Below are 27,159 nucleotides of genomic sequence, written 5' to 3'. Positions count from 1 at the left end.
AATTTGTATTGCTGTGGTGTCAGTTGTAAGTTCTCTTTCATTTTTTATTTTATTTACTTGCACTCTCTCTCTTTTTTATTGATGAATCTGACTAAATGTTTATCAATTTTATCTTTTTGAAGAGCTAACTCTTAGTTTCATTGATCTTTTATATTACTCTTAAAATCTCTATTTCATTTATCTGTGCTCTGATCTTAATGTTTTCTTTTCTTCTGCTAACTTTGATTTTGTTTGTAAGTTGGAACAACCCATTATGGACAACAGTATGAAGGTTCCTCAAAAAACTAAAAACAGAACTACTATATGATCCAGCAATTCCACTTATGGATATACATCCAAAGAAAATGAAAACACTAATTTGAAAAGATGCATGGACCCCAGTGTTCATAGCAGCATTATTTACAATAGCCAAGATATGGAAGCAACCTAAGTGTCCTTCAACAGATGAATAGATGAAGGAGATGAATATATATATATATCACTACTCAGCCATTGAGTCCCTGGTGGCTCAGAGGTTAAAGCATCTGCCTAGAATGCGGGAAACCCGGGTTCAATCCCTGGGTTGGGAAGATCCCCTGGAGAAGGAAAATGGCAACCCACTCCAGTACTCTTGCCTGGAGAATCCCATGGAGGGAGGAGCCTGGTAGGCTACAGTCCATGGGGTTGCAAAGAGTCAGACACGACTGAGCAACTTCACTTCTCTCAGCCATTACAAAGAACGAAATTTTGCCATTTGCAACTACACAGATGGACCTGGAGGGTATTATGTTTAATGGAATGTCAACTACATAAAGACAAATACTATACTATCACTTATATGTAGAATCTAAAAATAAAGCACTAGTGAATATAACAGAAAAGAAACAGTCATAGATATAGAGGACAAACTAGTGGTTACCACTGGGGACAGAAAAGTGAGGAAAGGCGAGATAGAAGCAGGGGATTAAGAGGTACAAACCACTATGTATAAAATAAATAAGCTATAAGGATATATTGTACAGCATAGGGAATAAAGCCAGTATTTTATAATAAATAGAGTATAATTTATAAAAATTTTGAATCACTATGTTGTACACCCAAAACTAGTATAATATTGTAAATCAGTTACTATACCTCAATAAAGAAATAGGCATGGAATATAGTAGGTATTTCACAAAAGAAAGAAACAAACAAAAAAAGGGGGGGGAAAGAGCAGATGTTATCCTCACAGTCCTGCATAAAAGCTTTGGGACTTTTCTTTCTCCCAAAGCAGGTACCTGGCTGTGTTGCAACAACAGTGGGGTTGTCTGTTTTCACTCCATGAGCATGAATAGAATATGGTCTTGAGGCTTTATTTTTGAAGACAACATAGATTTTCTCACCAGGGCTGAGAAATATTATAGGACCTAGGAAATACAAAAAGAAAAATGGATGGATAGTTGTTATTTATTTTAAATTATGAGTCATCTGCCCCCTTAAGATATACACAGTGACTTATTATATTCCTTAACATGCAGCCAAATGAAACACAAACACATTTAACAAATGGACCATTGCTGTTTTATGACACATGGTTTTTGCCTGGAAAATTTAAATCATCTAGAATTTTTATAAGCTCCAGTTCTAGAAAACTTACTTCGATGAGCATTAGTTAATGCCTATGAAAACACACAATTTAGAAATTGAACATTTTCTTTCTTGACCAACCTCACCATTTAAACCTTTTGTTCTGCAGCCACCCCCCTTTACCCTAGTGGAAGACTGGGAGAAACTGCAAGGTGTTTTCATTGACCCAGGGCTATTATCTCTCACAAATTGACCCTTCATTTTACTCTCTTTTTTATCCCATGCTAAGAGCTGGAGGTATATAATTTATTATAAAACTTCTATTTGAAGGCAGATAGAATTTGTGGCTCTAAAAATTCTGAAACAGAGATGGTTTTGAGATGAACTAAGGCTTCCCTGATGGCTCAGTGGTAAAGAATCCACCTGCCAATGAAGGAGATGCAGGTTTGATCCCTGGGTTGGGATGATCCCCTGGAGGGGGAAATGGAAACCCACTACAGTATTCTTGCCTGGGAAATCCCATGGACAGAGGAGCCTGGGGGGCCACAGTCCATGGGGTTGCAAAGAGTCTGACACCAGTTAGTGACTAAACAACAATAAAGCAGACAGAACTCTCCTTAAACACGTGCTATAACTATTAGTATCAGAACCCCGAAGAGACATGGAAGATACTAGATACTAATGAAGTAAAGCACCTCTTTGCCGCCCATGGCAATTCTACCATCTCAAACACTATGCTTGCTTTTCCTTTTCTAAAAAGTGGGGTTTGTGTGTGTGTGTGTATAAATAAAGGAATCTAGAGGGTCATATTGTGTTATTTATCTTAGTGCATTTGGCCAGAATCCTAGAGAAAACAAATATAATACTGTTACTTTTTTTGAAGGGTCCATTCAAAAGCACTGGAAACTGAATACCACAGACCTCCCTCCAGGGGTTGAAAAGCCCAAGAGGCTGACGCGGAGCCAAGAAAAGTAAAAATTCCTCCTTGTCAGCATGCACATCCATCTTCTCAGGGTGCCATGCCAGAACATGGCCTCCAATAGACACACAGATATCACGACAGAAATAAGATCTGGACGTATGGATATGCCTTGTGACCTCTGGAAATACTATGCAATGTATGGACATGCCATTTGACATAACAAGTGAATACATTGTGTGACTTATGGAAATGCTGTGTGACTTATAGAAATGTTACATGTGGGTGCCTGGGAGCCACTTACTAGTTTTTTAGCTGATCTGTCAAAGGTGGAGGTATGGGCTATATTTTTCTCACTCCTAGACAGAAGAGGAAATTAAATCTTGAGCAATTAACTGTTTTAACACTTAAATTTAAACAAAGAAGGCCCCCTCCTAACTATATGATGGTTTCTGGGATTTGTTTTAACTTCAAAGAAATTATCTTTAAATGTTATTTCTAAGGTCCCTCCCAGAATCTTGGGATTCTGTGTGCAAGAAGCCAGATAATCTGAAACTAACCGTATTCATTGTCTATGATATCTTTGTTGTCCATTTAAAAATATTTGAATCACTTTTCTTTTCCCAATAAAAGTGTCTACCAGCAAACAAATTAAAGTTAGAATTATAGGCACTTTTCTCCATTGAGGTAGAAGTTGACAATATCCTTATGTAGACAACAATTTCCAGTGGTTGAGGACAAGATGACAAACCCCAAACCAATCTTCTAGTGTATCAATACCTAGTATGTCCAGATGTATTTCATCTTCATTTCGTACTGTTTGATTTGTGAATGTGATGTCATCATATTGGCGGTATACGACCTTCTTGTATTTGGACCCAAGATATGTCTCAACTCTATCCAAGTATATGTTTGTTTCGCTTTGAGAAAATAAAAACAAAAAAATACAGTTAATTAATTTAACCATTAAATTAGACAAATTCTCGTATGGAAGAACTTATTGGAATAATGAAATTTATTAATATCTAGAGTCTATTACATGAACCGTGAACTTCCAGATGTTCAAGCTGGTTTTAGAAAAGGTAGAGGAACCAGAGATCAAATTGCCAACATCCACTGGATCATCGAAAAAGCAGAGAGTTCCAGAAAAACATCTATTTCTGCTTTACTGGCTATGCCAAAGCCTTTGACTGTGTGGATCACAATAAACTGTGGAAAATTCTGAAAGAGATGGGAATACCAGACCACCTGACTTGTCTCTTGAGAAACCTATATGCAGATCAGGGAGCAACAGTTAGAACTGGACATGGAACAACAGACTGGTTCCAAATAGGAAAAGGAGTCTGTCAAGGCTGTATATTGTCACCCTGCCTATTTAATTTACATGCAGAGTACATCGTGAGAAACGCTGGGCTGGAAGAAGCACAAGCTGGAATCAAGATTGCTGGGAGAAATATCAATAACCTCAGGTATGCAGATGACAGCACTCTTATGGCAGAAAGTGAAGAGGAACTAAAAAGCCTCTTGATGAGAGTGAAAGAGGAGAGTGAAAAGGTTGGCTTAAAGCTCAGCATTCAGAAAGCTAAGATCATGGCATCTGGTCCCATCATTTCATGGGAAATAGATGGGGAAACAGTGGAAACAGTGTCAGACTTTATTTTTGGGGGCTCCAAAATCACTGCACATGGTGATTGCAGCCATGAAATTAAAAGACACTTACTCCTTGGAAGGAAAGTTATGACCAACCTGCTGCTACTAAATCACTTCAGTCGTGTCCGACTCTGTGCAACCCCATGGACAAGCAGAAACATTACTTTGCCAACAAAGGTCCGTCTAGTCAAGGCTATGGTTTTTCCTGTGGTCATGTATGGATGTGAGAGTTGGACTGTGAAGAAAGCTGAGCGCCGAAGAATTGATGTTTTTGAACTGTGGTGTTGGAGAAGACTCTTGAGAGTCCCTTGGACTGCAAGGAGATCCAACCAGTCCATCCTAAAGGAGATCAGTCCTGGGTGTTCATTGGAAGGAATGATGCTAAAGCTGAAACTCCAGTACTTTGGCCACCTCATGCGAAGAGTTGACTCATTGGAAAAGACCCTGATGCTGGGAGGGATTGGGGGCAGGAGGAGAAGGGGACGCCAGAGGATGAGATGGCTGGATGGCATCACTGACTCGATGGACCTGAGTTTGGGTAAACTCCGGGAGTTGGTGATGGACAGGGAGGCCTGGCATGCTGCGATTCATGGGGTCGAAAAGAGTTGGACACGACTGAGCGACTGAACTGACTGACTGACTAAGAGTCTATTTTACCTTAGAAATTAATTTCATTTAAAAAAATATATTTATTTTGGTAAGATTGTTGGATATTCATCCTGTACCTTAAAACATGTTTTTAGAATGAAATTCAGTTTTGATCAAATGAATAAATAGTAAGAGAGAAAAATCAGAGACATATCAAATTTTATACAAAAAGAAAAATTAGTGTCTTCAATTTGAGGTTCAAAGAAGAATAGCAATAGCCGGAAACAAATGAAGACAAAAAAATTCTGACTGATTCCAAATGTTAAATGTAGCTGAAATTATACTTATTATACCTAAAGTGGTGAGATTGGGTAGTAAAATACATAAGGAAGAGAGAAGACAAGAAATGAAAAGAGAGACAAGAGGAAACAGCAAAGAAGAATTATTTTAATATTTGGAAAGATTAGAAGTATTTATAACTGAAGACATCGCACACACATTTTGAAGTTATTTTAATTAAATGTGTCCTAAACTACACATGCCATACACATACCACACACAAAAAAGGGCACACACCACAAACACACACACACACACAAGACTGAAGGGAAAGGGTGGAGGACTACAGAATAAACCCTGCCCAATTAGAGGTGGAAGTCACTGACATACTTATGTCCTTGGAGACGACGCAGTTCTCTCTCCCACTCCCTGCTCGGAGAATAATCCCACACAATTTCCTCGGCTGCGATATAAATAATCTTCGCCTCCTGGTACTGTGTTTGATCCGGGTTTGGCTCTGAACACTTCCTTACTTGGTATTTATGTTTCATGCCTCCAATATAGTGCTCTGAGGTCATGCAAACCACATCAAAAATGCCTAGAGGGGAATAAGAAAAGAATACTTAAGGCATTGCATTCAGATTTCTTTTCTCTAAGTCATCTATAAGATATACATCCCCCAGAGAAATACTATAAGATGGTTCATTCATTCTTTCACTAATTTGACAAGTATTTATTGAGTATCTTCTTTATGCCAGGCATATTTCTGGGCACTTAGGAAACATTAATGAATAAAATAGGTAAACATTCTTGCCCTTAAGGTTTATATTGCAGGGTGTTGTAGAGACAGACAACCAACCTAGTAAGTAAAGGTGATGTGGGTTGGAAGGTGGTAAGTGCTATGGATTAAGGAAAATGTAGGACAGTGTAAGGAGTATTGAGAATTCTGGATGAATATGTGGAGGGAGAGGGCAATGAACAATATTTTATAGGATGATCAGGGTAAGTCTTGATGGGTGAGTGACATTTGGGCAAAGATTCACAAGAGGTAGATGGTGGATCCAGAGGAAGGGCAATCCAGCAAGAGGAAATAGAAAGCAAAATTCCCTGCCTGAGGGTCTGCTTGGTGTGTTTGAAGGCCATCTAAGAAGCCTGGGGGTCTGGAGTAGTGTGAGCAAGGCTGAGGGTACTAGGAGACAGGATTGGTGGGGAATGGAGGACAAAGTCACATAGGCCCTGTGGGCCATTGAAAAATCTGTAGCTTTAACTCTGAGTCTATGAGTGACATAGAACATTCTGCCAGTTGTGCTGAGAATAGACCAGAGTGGGCAAGGGAGGAAGGAAGGAGACTTGTTAGAAGGCTATTACAATAACCCACAAGGGATGATGATGGTTGGAGCACAGAGGTAGTGTGGAGGTAGTGAAAGGAAGTTGAAGGAAATCAGAATAATATGCAGAGTACATCATGAGAAACGCTGGACTGGAAGAAACACAAGCTGGAATCAAGATTTCTGGGAGAAATATCAATAACCTCAGATATGCAGATGACACCACCATTATGGCACAAAGTGAAGAGGAACTAAAAAGTCTCTTGATGAAAGTAAAAGAGGAGAGTGAAAAGGTTGGCTTAAAGCTCAACATTCAGAAAACGAGGATCATGGCATCCGGTCCCATCACTTCATGGGAAATAGATGGGGAAACAGTGGAAACAGTGTCAGACTTTATTTTTTGGGGCTCCAAAATCACTGCAGATGGTGACTGCAGCCATGAAATTAAAAGACGCTTACTCCTTGGAAGGAAAGTTATGACCAAACTAGATAGCATATTCAAAGGCAGAGACATTACTTTGCCAACAAAGGTCCGTCTAGTCAAGGCTATGGTTTCTCCAGTGGTCATGTATGGATGTGAGAGTTGGACTGTGAAGAAGGCTGAGCGCTGAAGAATTGATGCTTTTGAACTGTGGTGTTGGAGAAGACTCTTGAGAGTCCCTTGGACTGCAAGGAGATCCAACCAGTCCATTCTGAAGGAGATCAGCCCTGGGATTTCTTTGGAAGGAATGATGCTAAAGCTGAAACTCCAGTATTTGGCCACTTCATGCGAAGAGTTGACTCATTGGAAAAGACTTTGATGCTGGGAGGGATTGGGGGCAGGAGGAGCAGGGGACGACAGAGGATGAGATGGCTGGATGGCATCACTGACTCGATGGATGTGAGTCTGAGTGAACTCTGGGAGTTGGTTATGGACAGGGAGGCCTGGCGTGCTGCCATTCTTGGGGTCGCAAAGAGTCGGACACGACTGAGAGACTGAACTGAACTGAACTGAACTGAATAAGAACCCAAAACAATGACCACAATGAAAACAAATCACCTCAACAACAACAAACTCCAGCATGGATCAGACCAGAAAATTCCACCTAAATTCCAGTTGCCTTTTATTTTGGTAATTGTATGCCCTTCGTGTTCTGACTTAGTTTCTATTAATATTTATATCACCTTCATCAACATCAGCATACTCTTTCAACTCTGTACATATTTCTGTGGTTATTGTTACTTATCATTACACTGCCGTGTGTTTACTGTGGTGGATACTGTTTAGGAAAGAGGAAAAAAAGCAGACTACTTTTTTTTTTTTTTTTTTAAAGACCAGGGAAACATCTACAGAGGAAAGGAGAGGAAGAAGTGGGAGGGGAATGGGTGATAACTTGCTACTAGGTGAATGACTACAGCAGAGAAGAGAAAGTAGTGAAGAAAGACCTTTCTTTTCTTCTTGTGATTACTTCTTTTTGGATAATCTTTTTAAAATATTATTTTTAAAGTGTAGTTGATTTGCAATGTTTCTGCCATACAATAAAGTGATTCAGTAATATGTATGTATATCTTTCAGAATCTTTTCCATTATAGGTTATTACAAGATACTGCATATAGTTCCCTGTGCTGTAAGTAGGTCTTGTTGTTTATCTATTTTATACATAGTACTGTGTGTTTATCCCCCTTTCCTCTTTGATAAACATGAATTTGTTTTCTATGTCTATGAGTCTACTTCTATTTTGTAAAGAAGTTCACTTGTATTGTTTTTTTAGATTCCACATATAAGCGATATCACACGATATCTGTCTTCCTTTGTCTGACTTACTTCACTTAGTATAATAAAGTCCATCATTGTTGCTGCAAATGGCAATATTTCTTTTTTTTAAAAATGGCTGAGTAATCTTCTGATTACTCATAATCACCAGCACTGTTTGTTTGGAAAGTAGAATAAAAAAATTTGAAATGTAAATATATAGTCAGATGAATTTGTGATATCACAAAGAGTTAAGACACAAATCCATGGTATTTATAGAGTAATTTGTTTATTGCAGTGCTTCCCGTATAGCTCAGTTGGTAAAGAATCTGCCTGCAATGTAGGAGACCCCGGTTTGATTCCTGGGTCGGGAAGATCCACTGGAGAAGGGATAGGCTACCCACTCCAGTATTCTTGGGCTTCCCTTGTGGCTCAGCTGGTAAAAAATCTGCCTGCAATGCAGGAGACCTGGGTTTGATCCCTGGGTTGGGAAGATCCCCTGGAGAAGGGAAAGGCTACCCACTCCAGTTTTCTGGCCTAGAGAATTCCATGGACTGTATAGTATAGTCCATGGGGTCGCAAAGAGTCAGACACGACTGAGCGACTTTCACTTTCACTTGTTTATTGTATAGCCAGTATTCAACTGGTGTCAGTACTTTTTGACCAAAAAGAGTTTTGTTTGCTTGTTTATTTTATTTTTTGTTAAGGTGGGATGAAAGAAAATACTAAAATTTTAAGTCTAACATATACCAGGCCCTTCACTACATTGCATCTATCTCATATGATTGTGTTTATTGCTTTTTATGGATTGTAAATTATTACAATCCCTGTTTTATAAACGAGGGTATTAGATTCAGAGGAAAGGGGAGGCTCCTCTGATTCCCTTAACAATTTTCTATACAAGGTGCTTTTAAAAAACTGCCAGAAGTAGTCAACCTCGTTGAAGTAAAAATATTTCCCAAGGGAGCAAAACTAGCAAGGAGAGGGATAAGAAAGGAAGGCGAAAAAGAGACGGGTAAAAAAGAAGGGAAAGGTTGATGAAGGAGGAAGACCTGGGAAACAAATGGACAGAAGAGTAAGAAATGCAGCAGATAATAGAATGAAAGCAAATTAAAATGCTTCAGAGCATATTCGTTGCTTTTGAAAAGTATGGGTTGATTTAGAGCCTGATACCTGGGAAGAGAAAAATGGAAAGGGCTGAGAGGATTTTTGTGTACGGGAAAATGATATACTAACACTCCTAAAAATTAAATGGAGCAGGGCAAAAGTATTCTTAAACATTATTTGGATAGCTTCCTTTTTTCCTGTACAAACAATATTCAGTGCATATGAAGACATTGCTTTTTCATAGTTTGGGCATATTTCAGGCTGATGGAGAAGATCCACAACTTACCTGTGGAATCAGGGGTCATAAGAAGTGTTTGGGAGTTATGGGGATTCACAACTATGGTGTCATCCCTTGATCCTAAGGAAATGAAGGTATTTCCTGAAAAATATATCCCATGTAAGTCTTGACTTGATCCCACACTAAGAACATGCCATGAAACATTGTCTCCCAAGCACATATCTAGTCCAGGCAGATTTCCATACATGTATCCATTTATCGCTGCAAGATATTGTGACAAAGAAAAGATTGTTTAATTTATTGGTACTTGACATCTCTTGGAGTCAACCAAGGACTATTCATTAAGCAGTTCATTCATGTAAGATATCAAGATTACCCAAGCCAACCCCCTTTTTTTAGATTTGATGAAACTAAGGTCAGAGAGACTTGTTCAGTGTCATGAAGCTAATGAATGAAAATGTTGAGACCAGAGTCCAAGTCTCCAGATTCTAGACCATTCTTCTTTCCCTCCACACTTAAAAGTCTTCAGAAACCAACCAACCAACTCAAGAAACACCCCACCTATCCACTCCATTACTTTGGCAATAGAGAAATATGTCTTTTCTGTATCATATTTAGTAATAGCTAAAATAATGTATTGCACCAAAAAAGCATTGGTAAACATTTGATAGAATGTAACATAATCACCCTAGTAGGCACTATTTTTATTGGGAAATTATATTTAAAGAAAACATGAAACATATTAGCCAACCATTGAGGGGAAAATATGTTTCTCTTAAAAAATCTGTAATTCTTTAGGCCTAGTGAAATTAAACTGCTTAATACATTTAAGTTAAGTGTTCTCTTACAATACATCTTGTTAGACTCTTGGAAGTTTGGATCCTCTGTATCCACATTTTCAGGCTCTGTGGTAAATATCCTGATATTTTTATCTAAGAGATAACTTCGATTTTCATCAAATATTGTGGCAAGTAGGTAAAATTCTTTGTCTATTCCTTTCTGTGGATGAGAACAGAAAAAATAAACAGACACAAAATATGCATAGTACATATCCAAAGTCTAGTCAAATGGTTGGCCCTCGTATAGGATTTCCCATGCAATGGGATTTGTATATTCTTGGAAAAACTGATCAATTAACTTCCCCACTTATGGACTTTTTATACAAATGTATGAATCCCAGTGAATAGATTTATCGCAGAACTAAGAAGTTGGGAGAAATCTCTACCACTGTTTTCATGTAAAGCTCTTACTCTAGGGACCCCCTATATCTTAACTCCATAAAACTAAACACTATAATCACAGATGTTTATAGTGGCTTATCTTGGAAGCTTTGTAAAAAGTAAGTTAAATAAAATGTTTTCAATTCTAGAAAGTCTATATTTTAGGGTTTCTGAAGAAATATATGTATATATTTATATTTTTGGATAAAATAGAAAAATTATATGTACTATAAAAATATGAGGCTATATAATTTTGAACTGTGGTGTTGGAGAAGACTCTTGAGAGTCCCTTGGACTGCAAGGAGATCCAACCAGTCCATTCTGAAGGAGATCAGCCCTGGGATTTCTTTGGAAGGAATGATGCTAAAGCTGAAACTCCAGTACTTTGGCCACCTCATGCGAAGAGTTGACTCATTGGAAAAGACTCTGATGCTGGGAGGGATTGGGGGCAAGAGGAGAAGGGGACAACAGAGGACGAGATGGCTGGATGGCATCACTGACTCAATGGACGTGAGTCTCAGTGAACTCCAGGAGTTGGTGATGGACAGGGAGGCCTGGCGCGCTGCGATTCATGGGGTCGCAAAGAGTAGGACACGACTGAGCGACTGATCTGATCTGATAAATACATAGCCATATTTTAAAATAAAATATACACTCAATTTTATATATTTACACTGGGGATTTATAAGGCTTTTTTGTTGTTCTTTAGTTGCTAAATTGTGTCTGACTGTTTTGTGACCCCACAGACTGTTGCCCACCAGGCTGCTCTTTCCATAGGATTTCCCAGGCAGAAATACTGGAGTGGGTTGCTATTTCCTTTTTCAGGGCATCTTCCCAACTCAGGAATCAAACCTGTGTCTCCGGTATTGCAGGAGGATTCTTTACCAACTGAACCAGCTGGGAAGCCCTTATAAGGCTTTCCAATACATGAATTACAAAAGAACTTGGATATTACTTCACTTGTGAGTAAAGAACAAGGGAAATTCACTCATTAAGCATTTATTGAGCACCTACTACATGCCACAGAAGGACTGGGTTTGTTACCAAAAATTTAATAAAACCTTATCTATGGTTTCAAGGCACTTAGAGTCTAGTGGGAGAGACAGGCCAGTAAAAATAACTGCCTGGGGACGTGCTCTAACAGGGCTTCCCAGGTGGCTCAGTGATAAAGAATCTGCCTGCCAATACAGGAGACACAGGGTCAGTCCCGTGGTCAGGAAAATCCCCTGGAGAAGGAAATGTCAACCCATGCCAGTATTCTTGCCTGAAAAATCCCATGGACAGAAGAGCCTGGCGGGTTATGGTCCATGGGGTCACAAAGAGTCAGACACAACTGAAGTGACTGAGCACAGTGCTCTGACAGAAACCTACAGAAGGAACTGCAATAACCTGCGGGAACTTGAACTAACTTTAGTTGCGGAATATAGTTTGAAGAAAATGAAGGGACTCTCAGTCTGAGTTTTTATTAAAAAGTCTCCCCTTTTAGCAGGTAAAACCGTGAGGAAAGTCCGTTCCAGACAGAGAGAAGGGCAAAATCAAAGAGATGTGAACTAGCCATGCTTACTCAGGACTAACAGGCTAACTTTGCAGTAAGACCAGAATGGAGTGTGCAGGGTTGGGGGGCAGGGGGTGGGGGGGAGCATGGATCTGGAAGGATCCATGGGGTCTGATATGTTGCCTTCTGAGCCAACAGACTGTAGGGTGATTTTTAGGGTTGAGAGTGCTATAATCTGATTAGAAAGGGAGGAATGTGGAGCTATATTGAAGCAGAATGGAAGCAGGGATAGGAGTTAGGAGGTTACAGGAATTCAGAAAGAGATGATGCTGCCTCAAATAAGGCAATGGGATCAGAGAGCCAGTGACCAATGCTGGAGGTGAGAAACAAGGATTGTTGATCGAAGTCCTGGGCCTGGTGGTGTCCTTCTCTAAGACACAGGATAGAGGAAAAAGAGATGACTCAGAGAGGGGTGGGACACGCAGTGGCTGTCTAGAGGGAGACAAAGAGTTAAAACAGTCAAGTGGGGACTTCCCTGGTGGTCCAGTGGTTGGTACTTTGCCTTTCAATACAGGGGATGTGGTTTTGATCCTTGGTAGGGGAGCTAAGCGGAGAAGGCAATGGCACCCCACTCCAGTACTCTTGTCTGGAGAATCCCATGGATGGAGGAGCCTGGTAGGCTACAGTCCATGAGGTCGCCAAGAGTCCCACACGACTGAGCGACTTCACTTTCACTTTTCACTTTCAAGCATTGGAGAAGGAAATGGCAACCGACTCCAGTATTCTTGCCTGGAGATTCCCAGGGACAGAGGAGCCTGTTGGGCTGCTGTCTATGGGGTCGCACAGAGTCGGACTTGACTGACTCGACTTAGCAGCAGCAGGGGAGCTAAGATCCCACATGCCTCGTGGCCAAAACACCAAAACATAAAAAACAAGAAGCAATACTGCAAGAAATTCAATAAAGACTTTTAAAATGGTTCACATAAAAAAAAAAAAAATCTTAAAAAAGTAACAGAACAGTCCAGCAGAATTAAAGGTGTTTGGAACATGCCCAGAGTTCACTGGGCATGAGAAGACACAGGTCTGAAGCTGAGGAAAGAGTAAAACTGAGAGACACCAGCACACAGAAGTTGAAGGTGCTCACTGCACACTGCCTTTCCCCTGAAGATCCGTTTCAGGCCACCTCTCACCAAGGCATACCCAGACATAGGTCCCATCACTTAACCTGTTTGCCATCCTCTCCAAGACTTCCATTTCTGCACACAAGAAGAGGCCCTATAAGGCCGCTGTTGATGTCTGTTTTAAAATCTACTGAGGAGAAGTATGACCAGGTCAGGCAGTTGGGGTCTGTGGAAGTGGGTCCCACATCTATTGGAACTTCCCATGTATAAACGAATGTTGCACCAGGATTTACATACGAGGAGGGCGACGGGGTACCTAGTAAGAAAGAAACATTTGTGAAATAGGACCTAAGACCCAAAGTACCCTAGTCTAGCTTGTGAGATCTCTGAGATCAAGAACTGTGTCCTGCTCACACTGTGGTACCTTGGGTGACAGCTGAACAGGGCCAAAGGACCCCCTCTGCCACCGTAAGTACACAGATCTGTGATGATGTGAAAAGTAAGCGGCCCAAGGATTTTAGGAGGAGTCTGATTTTCTTGCCACTGTGTTGCTGTCTGCCTTGCTTGCGCCTGGGTTGAGCTGTGGTACTTGCCTCCTCCCGGTGTTCTGTAGAAGGAGCCCTCGTTGTTCTTGTTGTAAAGCAATCCATGGGGATGAATGCTGAGCGGCAGGGAAGCATTGTTATAGAAAGTGACCTGGATGATCTGCCCCACTTCTGCCTTAATGACAGGGCCTGGAAACCAACAGAGTTAGGAGTTGTCCTTGGTGTTCATAAATGTCATTGTCAGGTTGTGTTACTTGGGTGAGGTTCTTCTAGGAACAAACTGAAGGGATGATGCCATGAACCAGAAATGTGTCCAATGAAAAGAAGTCTAGGTGATTCAGTATCTTAGAAACTCACATGGATTTGCAGGGACAAAAAAAAAAATGTAGTTTCAAATTGGATGAATCCCGCCAGACTCCTCTGTCCATGGGACTCTCCAGGCAAGAATATGGGAGTAGGATGCCATTTCCTTCTCCAGGGGATCTTACCAACCCAGGGATTGATACTGGTCTCCCGCATTGCAGGCAGGCTCTTTACCATTTGAACCACCAGGGAATCCCAAAAACTGTGAGTTGGTGAGTATTCTTTTGATGGCACAGAATATGTATAAATTGTGTTTATAATCCCACAAGCTATGAAATAATTTTACCAAGGAGTCCAAGGTGTGTTGCTTTTGCCTTCTGAGTTTGGAAGGAAGCATCTGTGTATTCAAAGTAAACTAGTTTTTTGTAAGTTCCTCCGATCCTGGTTGGGCCTTGTTCAAAATAGAAGTGGGATTCACTGTGCAGAGAAAGTAGAAACAGAGAACTTTTACACTTACAATAACCATGTGAAAAGAAAGCAAGAACCTACATGCATCTTTTAAGGTATTTGTAATCTAGTACTTGTAATCTATTTGTGGAAAACTCAGCAGTGGCCACAGGACAGGCAAAGGTGTTTTTGTTCCAATCTCAAAAAAGGACAACGCCAAAGAATGTTCAAACTACCATACAATTGCACTCATTCCACATGCTAACAAGGTTATGCTCAAAATCCTTCAAGCTAGGTTTCAGTAGTACCTGAATTGAGACCTTCCAGAGGTACTAGCTGGGGTTTGAAGAGGCAGAGGAACCAGAGATCAAATTGCCAACGTTAGTTGGAAAATAGAGAAAGCAAGAGAATTCCAGAAAAACATCTGCTTCGTTGACTACTCTAATACCTTGGACTGTGTGGATCACAACAAACTGGAAAATTCTTAAAGAGATGTGAGTACTAGACCATCTTACTTGGCTCCTGAGAAACCTGTATGCATGCCAAGAAACAACAGTTAGAACCATACATGGAACAACTGACAGGTTCAAAATTGGGAAAGAAGTACGTCAAGGCTGTATATTGTCACCCTTTTCTTGTTTAACTTCTATGCAGAATACATCATGTGAAATGCCAGGCTGGATGAATCACAAGCTGGTATCAAGACTGCTAAGAGAAATATCAACAACCTCTGATATGTAGATGATACCACTCTAATGGCAGAAAGTGAAGAGGAACTAAAGAGCCCCCTGATGAGGGTGAAAGAGGAGAGTGAAAAAGCTGGCTTCAAACTCAACATTCAAAAACTAAGATCATGGAATCACTTCATGGCAAATAGAAGGAGAAAAAGTGGAAGTAGTGACAGATTTTCTTTTCTTGGGCTCCCAAATCACTATGGATGGTGACTGCAGCCATGAAATTAAAAGATGCTTGCTCCTTGGAAAGAAAGCTATGACACACTTAGACAGTACATTAAAAAGCAGAGACATTGCTTTGTCGACAAAGATCCATATAGTCAAAGCTATGGTTTTTCCAGTAGTCATATATGGATGTGAGAGTTGGACTAAAGAAGGCTGAGCACAAAAGAATTGATGCTTTCGAATCATGGTGCTTGAAAGACTTTTTAGAGCTTTGTGGCTCAGCTGGTAAAGAATCTGCCTGCAGTGTGGGAGACGTGGGTTCGATCCCTGGGTTGGGAAGATCCCTTGGAGAAGGGAAAGGCTACTCACTTCAGTATTCTGGCCTGGAGAATTCCATGGACTACAGTCCATGGGGTTGCAAAGAGTCGGACACGACTGAACGACTTTCACTTTCACTTTTGGACGGGAAGGAGATCAAACCCTTTAGTCCTAAAGGAAATCAACCCTTTGCTTTGAATATTCATTGGAAGGATTGGTGATGAAGCTCCACTTGGCCATCTGATGTGAAGAGCTGACTCATTGGAAATGACCCTGATGCTGGGAAAGATTGAAGGTGGGAGGAGAAGGGGACAACAGAGGATGAGACGGTTGTATGGCATCACCGGCTCGATGGACCTTAATTTGAACAAACTCTGGGAGACAGTGAAGGACAGAGGAGCCTGGTGCACTGCAGTCCATGTACTGCAAAGAGCCAGACATGACAGAGGCTGAACAATAGCAATGTATTTATAAAAATAATGCATGCTCATTGTAGAGAATTTGGAAAATAAAAATATATATATAACAAAAAATTTAAGATCCTCATAATTCTACCATCTCTATATAATCACTACCAACATTTTCCATGGATATCTTTTCAGTCTTTTGTCTGTGCATGTATACAAGTCTCTGTCTGACCTATACATTTTTCTTTTGGAATAAAATTTTAAAAACATTAAGACTGATTTTTTTTAAGGCAGGTAGTAATAAACATTGCTTTTAAAACAATGTGCTGAGATGCTAGAGTACTGAGATAAGAGATGTCATTCTTAACTTTTTAATTCTATTGTAATAACATAAAATGAGGACAATTGTTTCCTAGGAGGAAATAATGGCTTGCAATGCTGAGACAGCATCAAATTTCATAACCAGAAGAATCATGTGAGCTGAAAGAATCTATTAATTCATACTTATTTTAGTCAATATAAAATGAGAGTTGAATCTAATTTTTGTTCTAAGCCCTGATAGGCTTTTCATAATTAACACAAAATTTCCATTACACAGATTGAATAATTTGTTGATGAGCGTTAAAGTAAGAAAATATTCTTAAATATTAAAGTAAGAAAATATTCATTTAATAGAACATTCTCAGTTTTCTTAAATTTTCTATGAGTAAATTAAAAAAATAAATACTATGGGAATATTATTTTTTGGTGGTAATAGAACTTAATATTTTCTGACATAAAACTTTCATTCAATAGACCAAAAGAATTACAACTCCTGTAATTTTCAAGTTGGTAAATATATTTAGCAGTCAGACTACAGAAAAACTTTTTGTGCACTTCTAAAGGCTGATACCACAGTAATGTATTTTAGTCTTAGTTTTTGGTTATCAAAGAAATAATTGGTAATAAATTCTTAGGTGTTATTGAGTAAATATATATATATATATACATACACATATAAAATATGATTTAAGGATGACACAAGAAATGATTGACTATACCCTCAGATCTTAGCAGGAAAGTACAAATTACATGTGAGGAATATTTTTTAATTTTTGTAAAATTGCAATTGACAACATGATTCACTATGTTTTTAAGTATCTTATAATTATAAACAAATCCATTTTAAAATTTAATGCTAAGAAAAAGACGAGAAGTGTGTTTTTCTTTGCAGTGGCTTCCAAGGCATTTAGAGAAAAATGCTATATAGCAAAGATTCTTCGGCTGAATATTTTCCAATTATTATTATAATTATTTTCCCATCTTTATTTTTTTTTCAATAGCCTCCAGCTGCCAAATGCTAGATTTAATTATTTATCAGGACCATCGTGTGTTTAGACATACTGCTTGCAGTATAACACGTCAGCATTATTAAAATTGAAATTAGAGATCCAGTAAGACTCCATAAAAGCCAAAGAATGCCAGTATTTGGGGACCTTGGAGATTTTCATTCTATTTTTTTTTTTTTAATTTAAATTTATTTATTTTAATTGGAGGCTAATTACTTTACAATATTGTATTGGTTTTGCCATACATCAACATGAATCCGCCACAGGTGTATACCATCTTTATTTTATCAGTATCTTTTTATTATAAAATGCTTAAGTCCTTTTAGGAATAGCTAGGTTATGAAAAAGTCCAATTATCTTTATTTAACCATGAATATTTTAATCACTGAATATTACCTTCCAGCTTCTGTTAAACTATTTCCACTGAAGAAATCTATGCCAGATGGCGCATAGTCCCAAAAAATTTCTTTAGCAGCAATGTAATAATGAACAACTTGTGTCCCCGTAACATCTGCTGGAGATTTTTGGCAATCCCTTACATTGAAGAAAGCCTGCATACTCTCTGAAAAATAGTAAATCCAAGTAGAGAATGTTATGAAAACATTAAAACATTTTTCTTAGTCCATATATATATATTTTAAAACTGTAGCCAACAACATTGCAACTTCCCTTTCTTTTCAGAAATTTGAGGTATTTTATTTAAGGAATCCTGAAATGTATGAAGCAAGTATAAGACTCAGGATGCCAAAGTGAATGTTGAGGAGTGGATATTAGTGGAGATTAATAACCAGCACTGGACCAACTCCTAAGGAATATGGTACCTGCCTACTGAGAGGAATTTGAGTCTGTTTAATCAAAAGTATCTTCCCTTATGGTTCTGAAGTTGTTACCATTAATTACTAGATTAACTAGTTGGCAGGCAGGAAGAAAACCAAGGCAGGTACGTTTTCATAAGAGCATAAGTCCTGTGTTTTGATTTAAGAGCAACATAGGTGGGAGTGTAAATTCATACAGACTTTTTGGAAGATGATTAGGCAGCCTTTTTTAAAATTAAGAACACTTCCATTAAAAACTTTCGCTTCTTTCGGTTAGGCAAGATAAAAATTTGCACATACATAAAAAGATACAAATAAAAAGTGGCTAGCTATAACACTGTTAGTGACTTAAATGGGAAAGAAATCCAAAAAAGAGGGGATATACATATATGTATATGTATAGCTGAATCACTTTGCTGTACAGTAAAAATTAACACAACATTGTAAATAAACTATACAATAAAATTTTTAAAAATAAAACACAAAATAAAGGAGTAGCTTTATTTTGGGAATGTCATGGAAAAGATTCTTGCCTGGAGAATTCCATGGACATATTCTTGCCTGCAGAATTCCATGGACAGAGGAACTTAGCAGGCTGCAGTCCATGGGGTCACAAAGAGTCGGACATGACTGAGCGACTAACACACACATACACACACAGTGAACCAAGAAAGTGAAAGCAATTTAGATATCTATCAATAGCGGAATGGTTAAATAAATTAGCCTACATCTCAAACAAACACAGAAAACTATACAGCCATTTAGAAAAGTAAGCTAGACAAACCTATGGATACTAAATGGGAAAGGAGGGGAGAGGGAAGATTGGGACTGACATATATACACTATTGATACTATGTGTAAAATAGATAACTAATGAGAACCTACTGTATAGCACAGGGAACTCTACTCAGTGCTCTGTGGTGACCTAAATGGGAAGGGAATCCAAAAAAGAAGGGATATATATATATATATATGTATGTATATGTATAGCTGAATCACTTTGCTGTACAGTAGAAGTAACACAGCAACTTAAGATAAACATTTTAAAAATAAAACTTAAAAAATAAAAGAGTAGCTTAGAAGTATAGGGAATGTCATGGAAAAGATTTTGAGATATAAGGATGAGTAAAGAAAGCAAGCAGCAGAAGATAGAAAAACCTATTATATACAAATAATAACCTATTTTTTTAAAGTTAATAGTTAAATAAAACCTATTATATGGGGTGTGATCTCCTTATTTAAAACAGTACCTGTGCATTTTTATTTCTAAGCGTTCATGTATATTGTATGAAAATACATAGTAAACAGCTAAATACACATTTGTGTAAACACAAATGGCTTACAGGGATTATTCACTGGAGAGGAACTGGGATGGTGGTGGGGTAGGGTTGGACTAATGGCACATTCTTAAACTATTTCTCCAAAGATGAATGCTAAATCTGATTGTGTGTGTGTGTGTGTGTGCGCGCGCGCACTAATTTTGGTGGTGTAAGCACTTTCCTGTGGCCAAATTTGAAGCTACCACAAGTTTATCACCTGGCTTATTTAATTAATAAGTAGCTTAGAAGCTCTCTGGAGCTCCTAAGAGGTGGCTGTCATATACCACACTAGACTTTCGCTCTTTCTGCCTGCTGCCTTCACCAAATTCTCCCCTCCCTCCACTCCTTCCTCTTTGCTTTCTTCCTTTCTTTCCAGCAAGTCTATTCATGCATTCTTATAATTACTAAAAACAAAACATACACAAAAAAGCCAAAACAACAGACAAACCAAAAAACACCCCAAACTACACCATGGGAAGAGAAGAAACACAGGGGAAAGCTGTGTAGTCCACTAGCCAAGCTTTTTTCATTGTGTCCAAGGTTGACCCTATCTTTCCTGCAGAGTTGAAGAGGAAAGACCTGGCTTAAAGGCAACATCTATAAATGAAGTCAAGAGGAGAAGTAGGTCTGGTGTACATTTTAACCTTTAAAACATATTTTAACCTTTAAAACATATTTTAAAGCAATATTCCTTTCTAAGTGAGAACTTTTGTATTAATATCATTAAATTCTGTCCTTGAGTTACAACAGCCGTGTGTGGGTCTCCCTTTTCTCACAACCCTGGGAAGGAGGGACACAGCACACGTGAAATCCCAATAAGTACGTGTTGTTTAGTTGTTGTTGTTGTTTTTTTGTGTGTAGTTGTTTAAATAATTAATTGAAGTATGGTGCTAACCAAAGTATTGGACTTAGAAATAAGAAAGGTTTTGATCAGAGAAGTAAATCCCATTTTTGTAAAAAAGGGAGAAAAGTTAAACTCTTCAGTTCAAGTAACAATTGTGTTTTCTGACTGAAAAATAATACAAAACATTTTACATGATTGCATGCAGAGTTTAGTCAGATTTAAGAATAGAGAAGATCAGTAATTTCATAATGGGCCTTTCTATTATTAAATATGAAGTGTGATTGAAGAGGGAAATAAACCAGGAAACCATTACTGGGTACCGGTTCAGAATTTACATAACACTTGGACCTATATAATTTCTGACTCTCACAGGGTTTTGGATTAGTGTTTCAACCTCTTGGAAGTTGTCTTCTCAATTTAAAATAGAAGAGTAATTATATGAACTCTGTCAGACACTCAAGGCTCACTGGATAACAAATATATACTTTTTTTTGGTAAAAACAGCAACAAAAATAATCCTATATGACTAAAAGTGCTTATTACCATAAAGTTAAAAGTGTCAGAGACCTGAGTTCTGGTTCTGACTGTATTACTGACTTTGCAAAAGGCAATCCTGTCACCTGCCCGATGGTGACATCTTTCCCCATTTGGAAGATGAGGCGTTTGTTATGGGAGTCCCCTGACCCTGTATTATGTAAAAGGAATAAATCCCTACCGTGTATCCGACAGTCCAGCAGCCACTCTCCAACACCTTTGGCCACCATGAAGGCATCATGCATGGAGGCAGGGAAGACGGTAATGGTGTCTTTTCTATGATTCTGAGATATCAGAGTTTGTCCATGGAAGTAGATGGGGTGTATGTCCAACAGGCTACCCATGCTGATGAAATACCACTTGACCCTGTCTTCTGCACACATGGTGAGATCAGGTAGATTTGCATACAAGTATCCATTTATTGCTGAAAGCAGAAGTAAATTAACCTTTCAAGCAAGCATGTTGCCTCAAGGCCACATGGTATATATTCTATGCATTTCCTTATCACATGAATCTGGCAGTGCCATCATTGTTCTCATGCATAATCTGCAACAGGATTCGGTTTGTTTCTCCCCAAAAGGAGGCTATAAACATTATCTGTGATTAAAACTGAGGACAACACAAATTTAAAGGCAAGAGGAAGAAAAGTAAGCTGCAAGGTAGGAAGCAGTGAAAAGGGGAAAAGAATAAAAAGAAGCTAAGTCTGTGGAAGAAGGAGACAAAGCTGAGGGTGGCTGAGATAACAAGAGCACCTTTTCTGAAAAGTTCTGTGTAGAAGCACATTTCCATAAAAGTTCTGCTCAGTTATGTCTTTGTTCTTCCATAATATTTTATTACCCTAAAATTAAATATTTGGGGACTTCCCTGGCAGTCCAGTGGTTAAGAATCCACCTTGTAATGTAGGCGACATGGGTTTGGTCCCTGGTCAGAAACTAAGATCCCACAGGCCATGAAGCAACGAAACCCTGGTGCCACAACTACCAAGTCCCGTGCACCACAACAAAAGATCCCATCTGCTGCAACTGAGATCTGACACAGCCAAATGAATATGTAAAAAATTACATCTCTCTGTCGTCACCATCTATTTTTATCAATATCAGATGTTAGGGAAAAAAATGCATCTATCTAACTTCACTTGCTATGACACTTTGGAAACCGGCAGGATTTTCTAGATGCCTTCATAGCAACACTGAGCTTCCCTGATAGCTCAGCTGGTAAGAAATCTGCCTGCAATGTGGGAGACCCCGGTTGGATTCCTGGGTTGGGAAGATCCGCTGGAGAAGGGATAGGCTACCTACTCCAGTATTCTTGGGCTTCCCTTGTGGCTCAGAGGGTAAAGAAACCGCCCACAATGGAGGAGACTTGGGTTCATCCCTGGATTGGGAAGATTCCTTGGAGAAAGGAAAGGCTATACACTCCAGTATTCTGGCCTGGAGTAATTCCATGGACTGTATAGTCCATGAGCTCGCAAAGAGTCTGACATGATTGAGGGACTTTCACTTTCACTTTCTTTCACAGCAAAAATGGCATGTTCGTGTCTGACTTTTTGCGACTCCTTGAAACATAGCCTGCCAGACCCAGAATGAAGAACTGGGAAACAGAAACTCATTAAAGCAAACTTAAATGAAAGGAAATCACAAAATAAAGTCATAGAAGTTAGAACCATAGGATATACGGAATGAGAAATTTCTTCATAATCTTACAGCGCATGACATTGCTCTCCTCGAAGTCAGGATCACTGGCATTAACTTGACCAGCTTCAGTGTATGTACGAATGTTGTCATCGATATACCAGCTATGTTTTTCATCAGTTATAGAAAACACCAGAATGAAATACTCATCGATAGATTTTTCCATATCTCCATCCAGGGTTCCTAAAACAAAAACAACGGCAAAACTTACTCTTTGCGAAAATTATTTTTGCTATGAAATAACCTAGTGATTCTGATTCTGATATTCAAAATATAAAAGGAAAACCTTTCACCTCCATAGACAGAACCCTAAGGAACTAAGCGTGCAAGGAACAGGCAGTTTCTCTTCTCCCTATTTCCCCCCACCCTGTGGGTTCAACACTTCTCTATAGGAGAAATGTGGCGGAATTTTGTGTGAGGGTGACTAGGATGAAGATTACTGGGTTTGGCTACCGGCTAGTGTCCAACCTGCTCTATTGGACTTGAATGGAGACATTGGACTCAAGCGCGCCATCTGGTGCTCAGAGGCCAAATGGCAACGTTACTTTTCTGACTGGAGAATCAAGGTCAAGACCGGAAGAGAGTTTTTTAGCAAAATTCCACTAGGAGAGAGAGGCAGACCCTACACATCCTAATTGGCTCTATTTGCTACAGTGAGATTTTTTAAATGTTACCTCTTTTACAAGTCAGAATTGGTCCGAGAAGTCCTGAAGACACATCTCTTAGAGTGTCTATATGGGAGTGGTACATCCGTGTCACGCAGTTACTGTCACTGGGACCAGGCCCCTGATTTTCTTCTACAAACCACGTGTAAGTGTATTCTGCCCCTGGCTCTAGATGGTCGTCTTCCTTTTGCAGGCCCGTAGTGTTGTCTGGATAGAGAGCGCCTAGAAAATGGAACTTGCACTGTGGTCACAGCAACCAGTGGACAACATTTTTCTTAACGTGACTCATGCTTTCTGCATTAAGCCATGAAAGTGTGTTAATTTGTATTTTTAGAAAGTCTGTGTTTCCCCCTTCCTGTCTCCTGCCTCCTGTCTCCCTAGATTCCCCTTAGTTGGTTTCTACCTGAATGCCCAGCTTGGCCAGTTGCCAGACTTAAATTGAAATGAATCAGGCAGCCTATGAATGAACTATCATCACCTTTATCAATAGATTCCACAAATATTCACTGTGCACCATCTGTGTAGGTCTTAGATACAGAAAGTTCCTGAGTTGCACTCTGTATCATCTTCATTGCAAATCAGATTTGGGAATGAGGGCATCAAGAGCATCCAAGCTACTGTTGTTGTTTAGCCGCTCAGTCGAGTCCAACTCTTTGCCACCCCATGGACTGCAGTCCGCCAGGCTCCTCTGTTCATGGGATTTTTCAGGCAAGAATACTGGAGTGGGTTGCCATTTCCTCCTCCAGGGGATCTTCCTGACCCAGGGATCCAACCCCAGGGATCAACGTCTCCTGCTTGGCAGGCAGATTCTTTACCATTGAGCCACCTGGTAAGCCCCATGACCTGGCTTTACCTGAACTACATCTTCCAGAGGGCATCAAGAGCATCCATATTACTGTACACACTGCTATATTTAAAATGGATCACTAACAAGGATGCAGTGCATAGCACAGGGACCTCTGCTCAACATTATGTGGCAGCCTGGATGGAAGGGGAATTTAGGGGAGGACGGATACACGTATACATATGGCTGAGTACTTTCGCTGTTCACCTAAAACTATCACAACACGTTAACCGGCTATGCCCCAACACAAAATAAAAAGTTTTTTAAAAAGAAAAAAGAGCATCTGTGTTACCTACAAGCTGCCCACTGATGCCAGGAAGTGGTCTTCTGCATAGACGACATTACCCTGAGCTACTACCTTTGTTCTGAATCTGGGGCCTTGCCCTCTTCTTTTTTATTATCCTGGAATTTTGCCTCAGATCTCCACCATTTGAGGCTGGAATCTAATAAGTATGGATAACATTCCCTCATTCAATAGGAGACTTTGAAGCATGACCAACCTCTCGTCCTTTATCCTCTTTTGAGACCAACCTGCTCCGTGTAGAACACAAAACCCTATTTTGTGTTAGCATTCTCTTCCCTTCCTTTTCCCAACACCATCAAGCAGCTGTGAGTGTGGATGTTTAAGAGAGAAGATACTGTCTGGAAAATAGTGACTTCACCTGACACTGATGTTTTCTAAGAGGCTAACCCTCATTCACCAGAAAATGAGATGACAGGACATGGATATGAAATGGCAGGACAGTATTTCTGCCAACTTAACACTTAGCTCATGAGTGTCTCCTACCCTCCAAACTTATGTATTTATTTATTTACATGAGAGAAAAGTGTGTTTTCTTTCCCAGAAGTTGAATGGGGGAGGGGGATTGTCATTCATTAATTTCAAATGAGAAATTGAAGAACAATCTGGGATATAAAAATTTGAGACATCTGAAGTAAAAATCTGTATTCACCCAAACGACTCCTTTAGTTCATGACTGCCTTGCTTTTCCTGAGGTTTGTACTCTTCATTAACAAAAACTCAGGAACCTAAGGAACAGGAACTCACTTACCTTCATTATCTTTAGTGTAGGTGAGTCCATGAGGATGGAAACTGTACTTTCTGGAAGCATTATTTTTCACATGTACATGAATGAGGTCTCCAGTCTCTGCTTTTATGATTGGACCTAAAAATCCCAACCAGGATGGTTTTTCAATGGTGGTTTGAAATGTATCATCCGTGTACCCAAAATACAAAGCCTTTTTATAAACAGATCCTATCCTATCTCGGCTTGGTTGGAGATATGTTTCAGATTGAAACTCTCTGTAAACAAACAAACAAGCAAGAACTTTAACAAATTTTGACTGAAAACAAAGCAATGTCAAATCAGCTGAAACTAGGAGTAAGAATCTTTCCAGTCTAATTCTTCAGAGAAAACCCAGACACTGGTGAAAATCTAGAATGAGTCAGAAACAATACCATAGGCAAGGAGAAGCCTGGAAAGTCTGGTGAAGAGACGAAATGCAAATGTATCAAGTCATAGGCATGGCATTTCGGTTCTAATGACTTAGAAATTCTTTGTACTGAACCATGTATGGAGGAAGGTTTCTGACCCTACTTCAAGGTTACTTTAGCTCTCAAACATTAGATCAATGTTACAATTTAAGATTCTTTACACATTTCAATGATTCAGGGATTTGTTGGTAGAATTGGGGGCATTTTGGCAGACAGTGAATCAGAAGCCCGCATATAACCTTTAGATTTCTTTGTCCCAATCTTCTGAACAGAAAAATCAAGAAGAGAGCTGCAATTTTACAATCTCTGCCATAGACTCCATACCAGAAGGAAAAGCGTTGTTTCAGCTCTTGAGTACCATTCATACTCATCTCTGATGCGGGAAAGACTGAAGGCAAAAGAAGAGGGCATCAGAGCATGAGACAGTTGGATGGCATCACCAATGCAATGGACATGAACTTGGGTCAACTTCAGGAGGTGATGAGGGACAGAGAGGCCTGGTGTGCTGCAGTCCATGGGGTCACAAAGAGTCAAACATGACTGAACAACCGCAACAACAACCACTTATACAAAATTGATGATAAATACAGGATTAGAGATGATCCCTGAAATATGTATCGTGAAGGCAAGAGTGGCAGGAATCCCAGGAAGGAGCAATTTCTGATTTATATTAATAGCTGGCTTCCATGTTACGCTTATACTAAAAAACTCAAAGCAAGCAGTTCTAATAGCAAAATGTGCCCTTAAAGAGTCTATCATGGAAACTTCTTCAGCAGCATTTTATCAGTGTATAACAATTACCAACATTTGTGTCTGATAGCAAATTTTTCAGCGCGAAGGTATCACTTACTGATCGTCCGAAAAAGGCATTCCATTGAGCATGTTTTTACCAGTAGGAGCATAGTTCCAAGTAGTTTCTTCAATGCCTATGTAATAGTGCCTATCTATTGTCCAACCTAGAGAACTAATAAAAACCAGATAGGTCAGTGAAAAAAGGATCTTCATTTTCAAACCTTGCACCTGGAGAGGCTAACTGAGTTATGTTTCCCTTCCTTTTATAATCCACATAGTCTTCCTTTATTTATTTATTTATGTTTGTTTACGTAAGTCAGAGTTGCATAAGAGTTCATCAAGTGCTACGTCTACATATATGTCATTTCCATTTCAAATGCATTTAGTTTTCGCGAGTCAGCTCAGGTGAAATGTTGCACAACACATAGAGAATGCCGGTTCTTGACCCCGTACACCTTACCAATTAAGAGCTTGCTTGAATTACTGAGTAGATGGGCTACACAGATTATTCATTAGCCCCTCAAGATTGTTACCTATTTCTGCATGATAGGAATCACCTCCAGTTTAGTCTAGTCTACAGATATACCTCTCTTTCTCAATTTACTGTGTTACTGAATCAGGTTTATTTGTCCAATGGGCAGCAAGTCAAACACAGAGATGCCAAGGTTTGTGGCAAAGAAAAGATTTTTAC

At 39.3% G+C, this 27,159-nt stretch overlaps 1 protein-coding gene across 1 annotated transcript in view; it reads right to left on the bottom strand.

The window, feature by feature from the left end:
* LOC109564525 (ceruloplasmin-like) overlaps positions 1-26,681 on the bottom strand; it is a 42,019-nt gene extending 15,338 nt beyond the window's left edge. Inside the window, exons 1-14 of the mRNA XM_019967957.2 lie at positions 26,527-26,681; positions 25,234-25,484; positions 23,347-23,559; positions 22,685-22,855; positions 21,163-21,405; positions 17,866-18,031; positions 14,417-14,547; positions 13,816-13,956; positions 13,327-13,538; positions 10,235-10,385; positions 9,435-9,647; positions 5,372-5,579; positions 3,245-3,384; positions 1,257-1,385 (exon numbers count right to left, since the gene is read on the bottom strand). Of these exons, the coding sequence (XP_019823516.2) occupies positions 1,257-1,385; positions 3,245-3,384; positions 5,372-5,579; positions 9,435-9,647; positions 10,235-10,385; positions 13,327-13,538; positions 13,816-13,956; positions 14,417-14,547; positions 17,866-18,031; positions 21,163-21,405; positions 22,685-22,855; positions 23,347-23,559; positions 25,234-25,484; positions 26,527-26,681 (2,524 nt within the window). The remainder of the gene's footprint in view (positions 1-1,256; positions 1,386-3,244; positions 3,385-5,371; positions 5,580-9,434; positions 9,648-10,234; positions 10,386-13,326; positions 13,539-13,815; positions 13,957-14,416; positions 14,548-17,865; positions 18,032-21,162; positions 21,406-22,684; positions 22,856-23,346; positions 23,560-25,233; positions 25,485-26,526) is intronic.
* Positions 26,682-27,159: the final 478 nt, after the last annotated feature.

Source organism: Bos indicus, chromosome 1 (assembly GCF_029378745.1).
Source record: "Bos indicus isolate NIAB-ARS_2022 breed Sahiwal x Tharparkar chromosome 1, NIAB-ARS_B.indTharparkar_mat_pri_1.0, whole genome shotgun sequence".
Lineage (NCBI taxonomy): Eukaryota > Metazoa > Chordata > Mammalia > Artiodactyla > Bovidae > Bos > Bos indicus.
The sequence above is the reverse complement of the archived record's forward strand: the minus strand, read 5'-3'. Positions and strand labels throughout refer to the sequence as shown.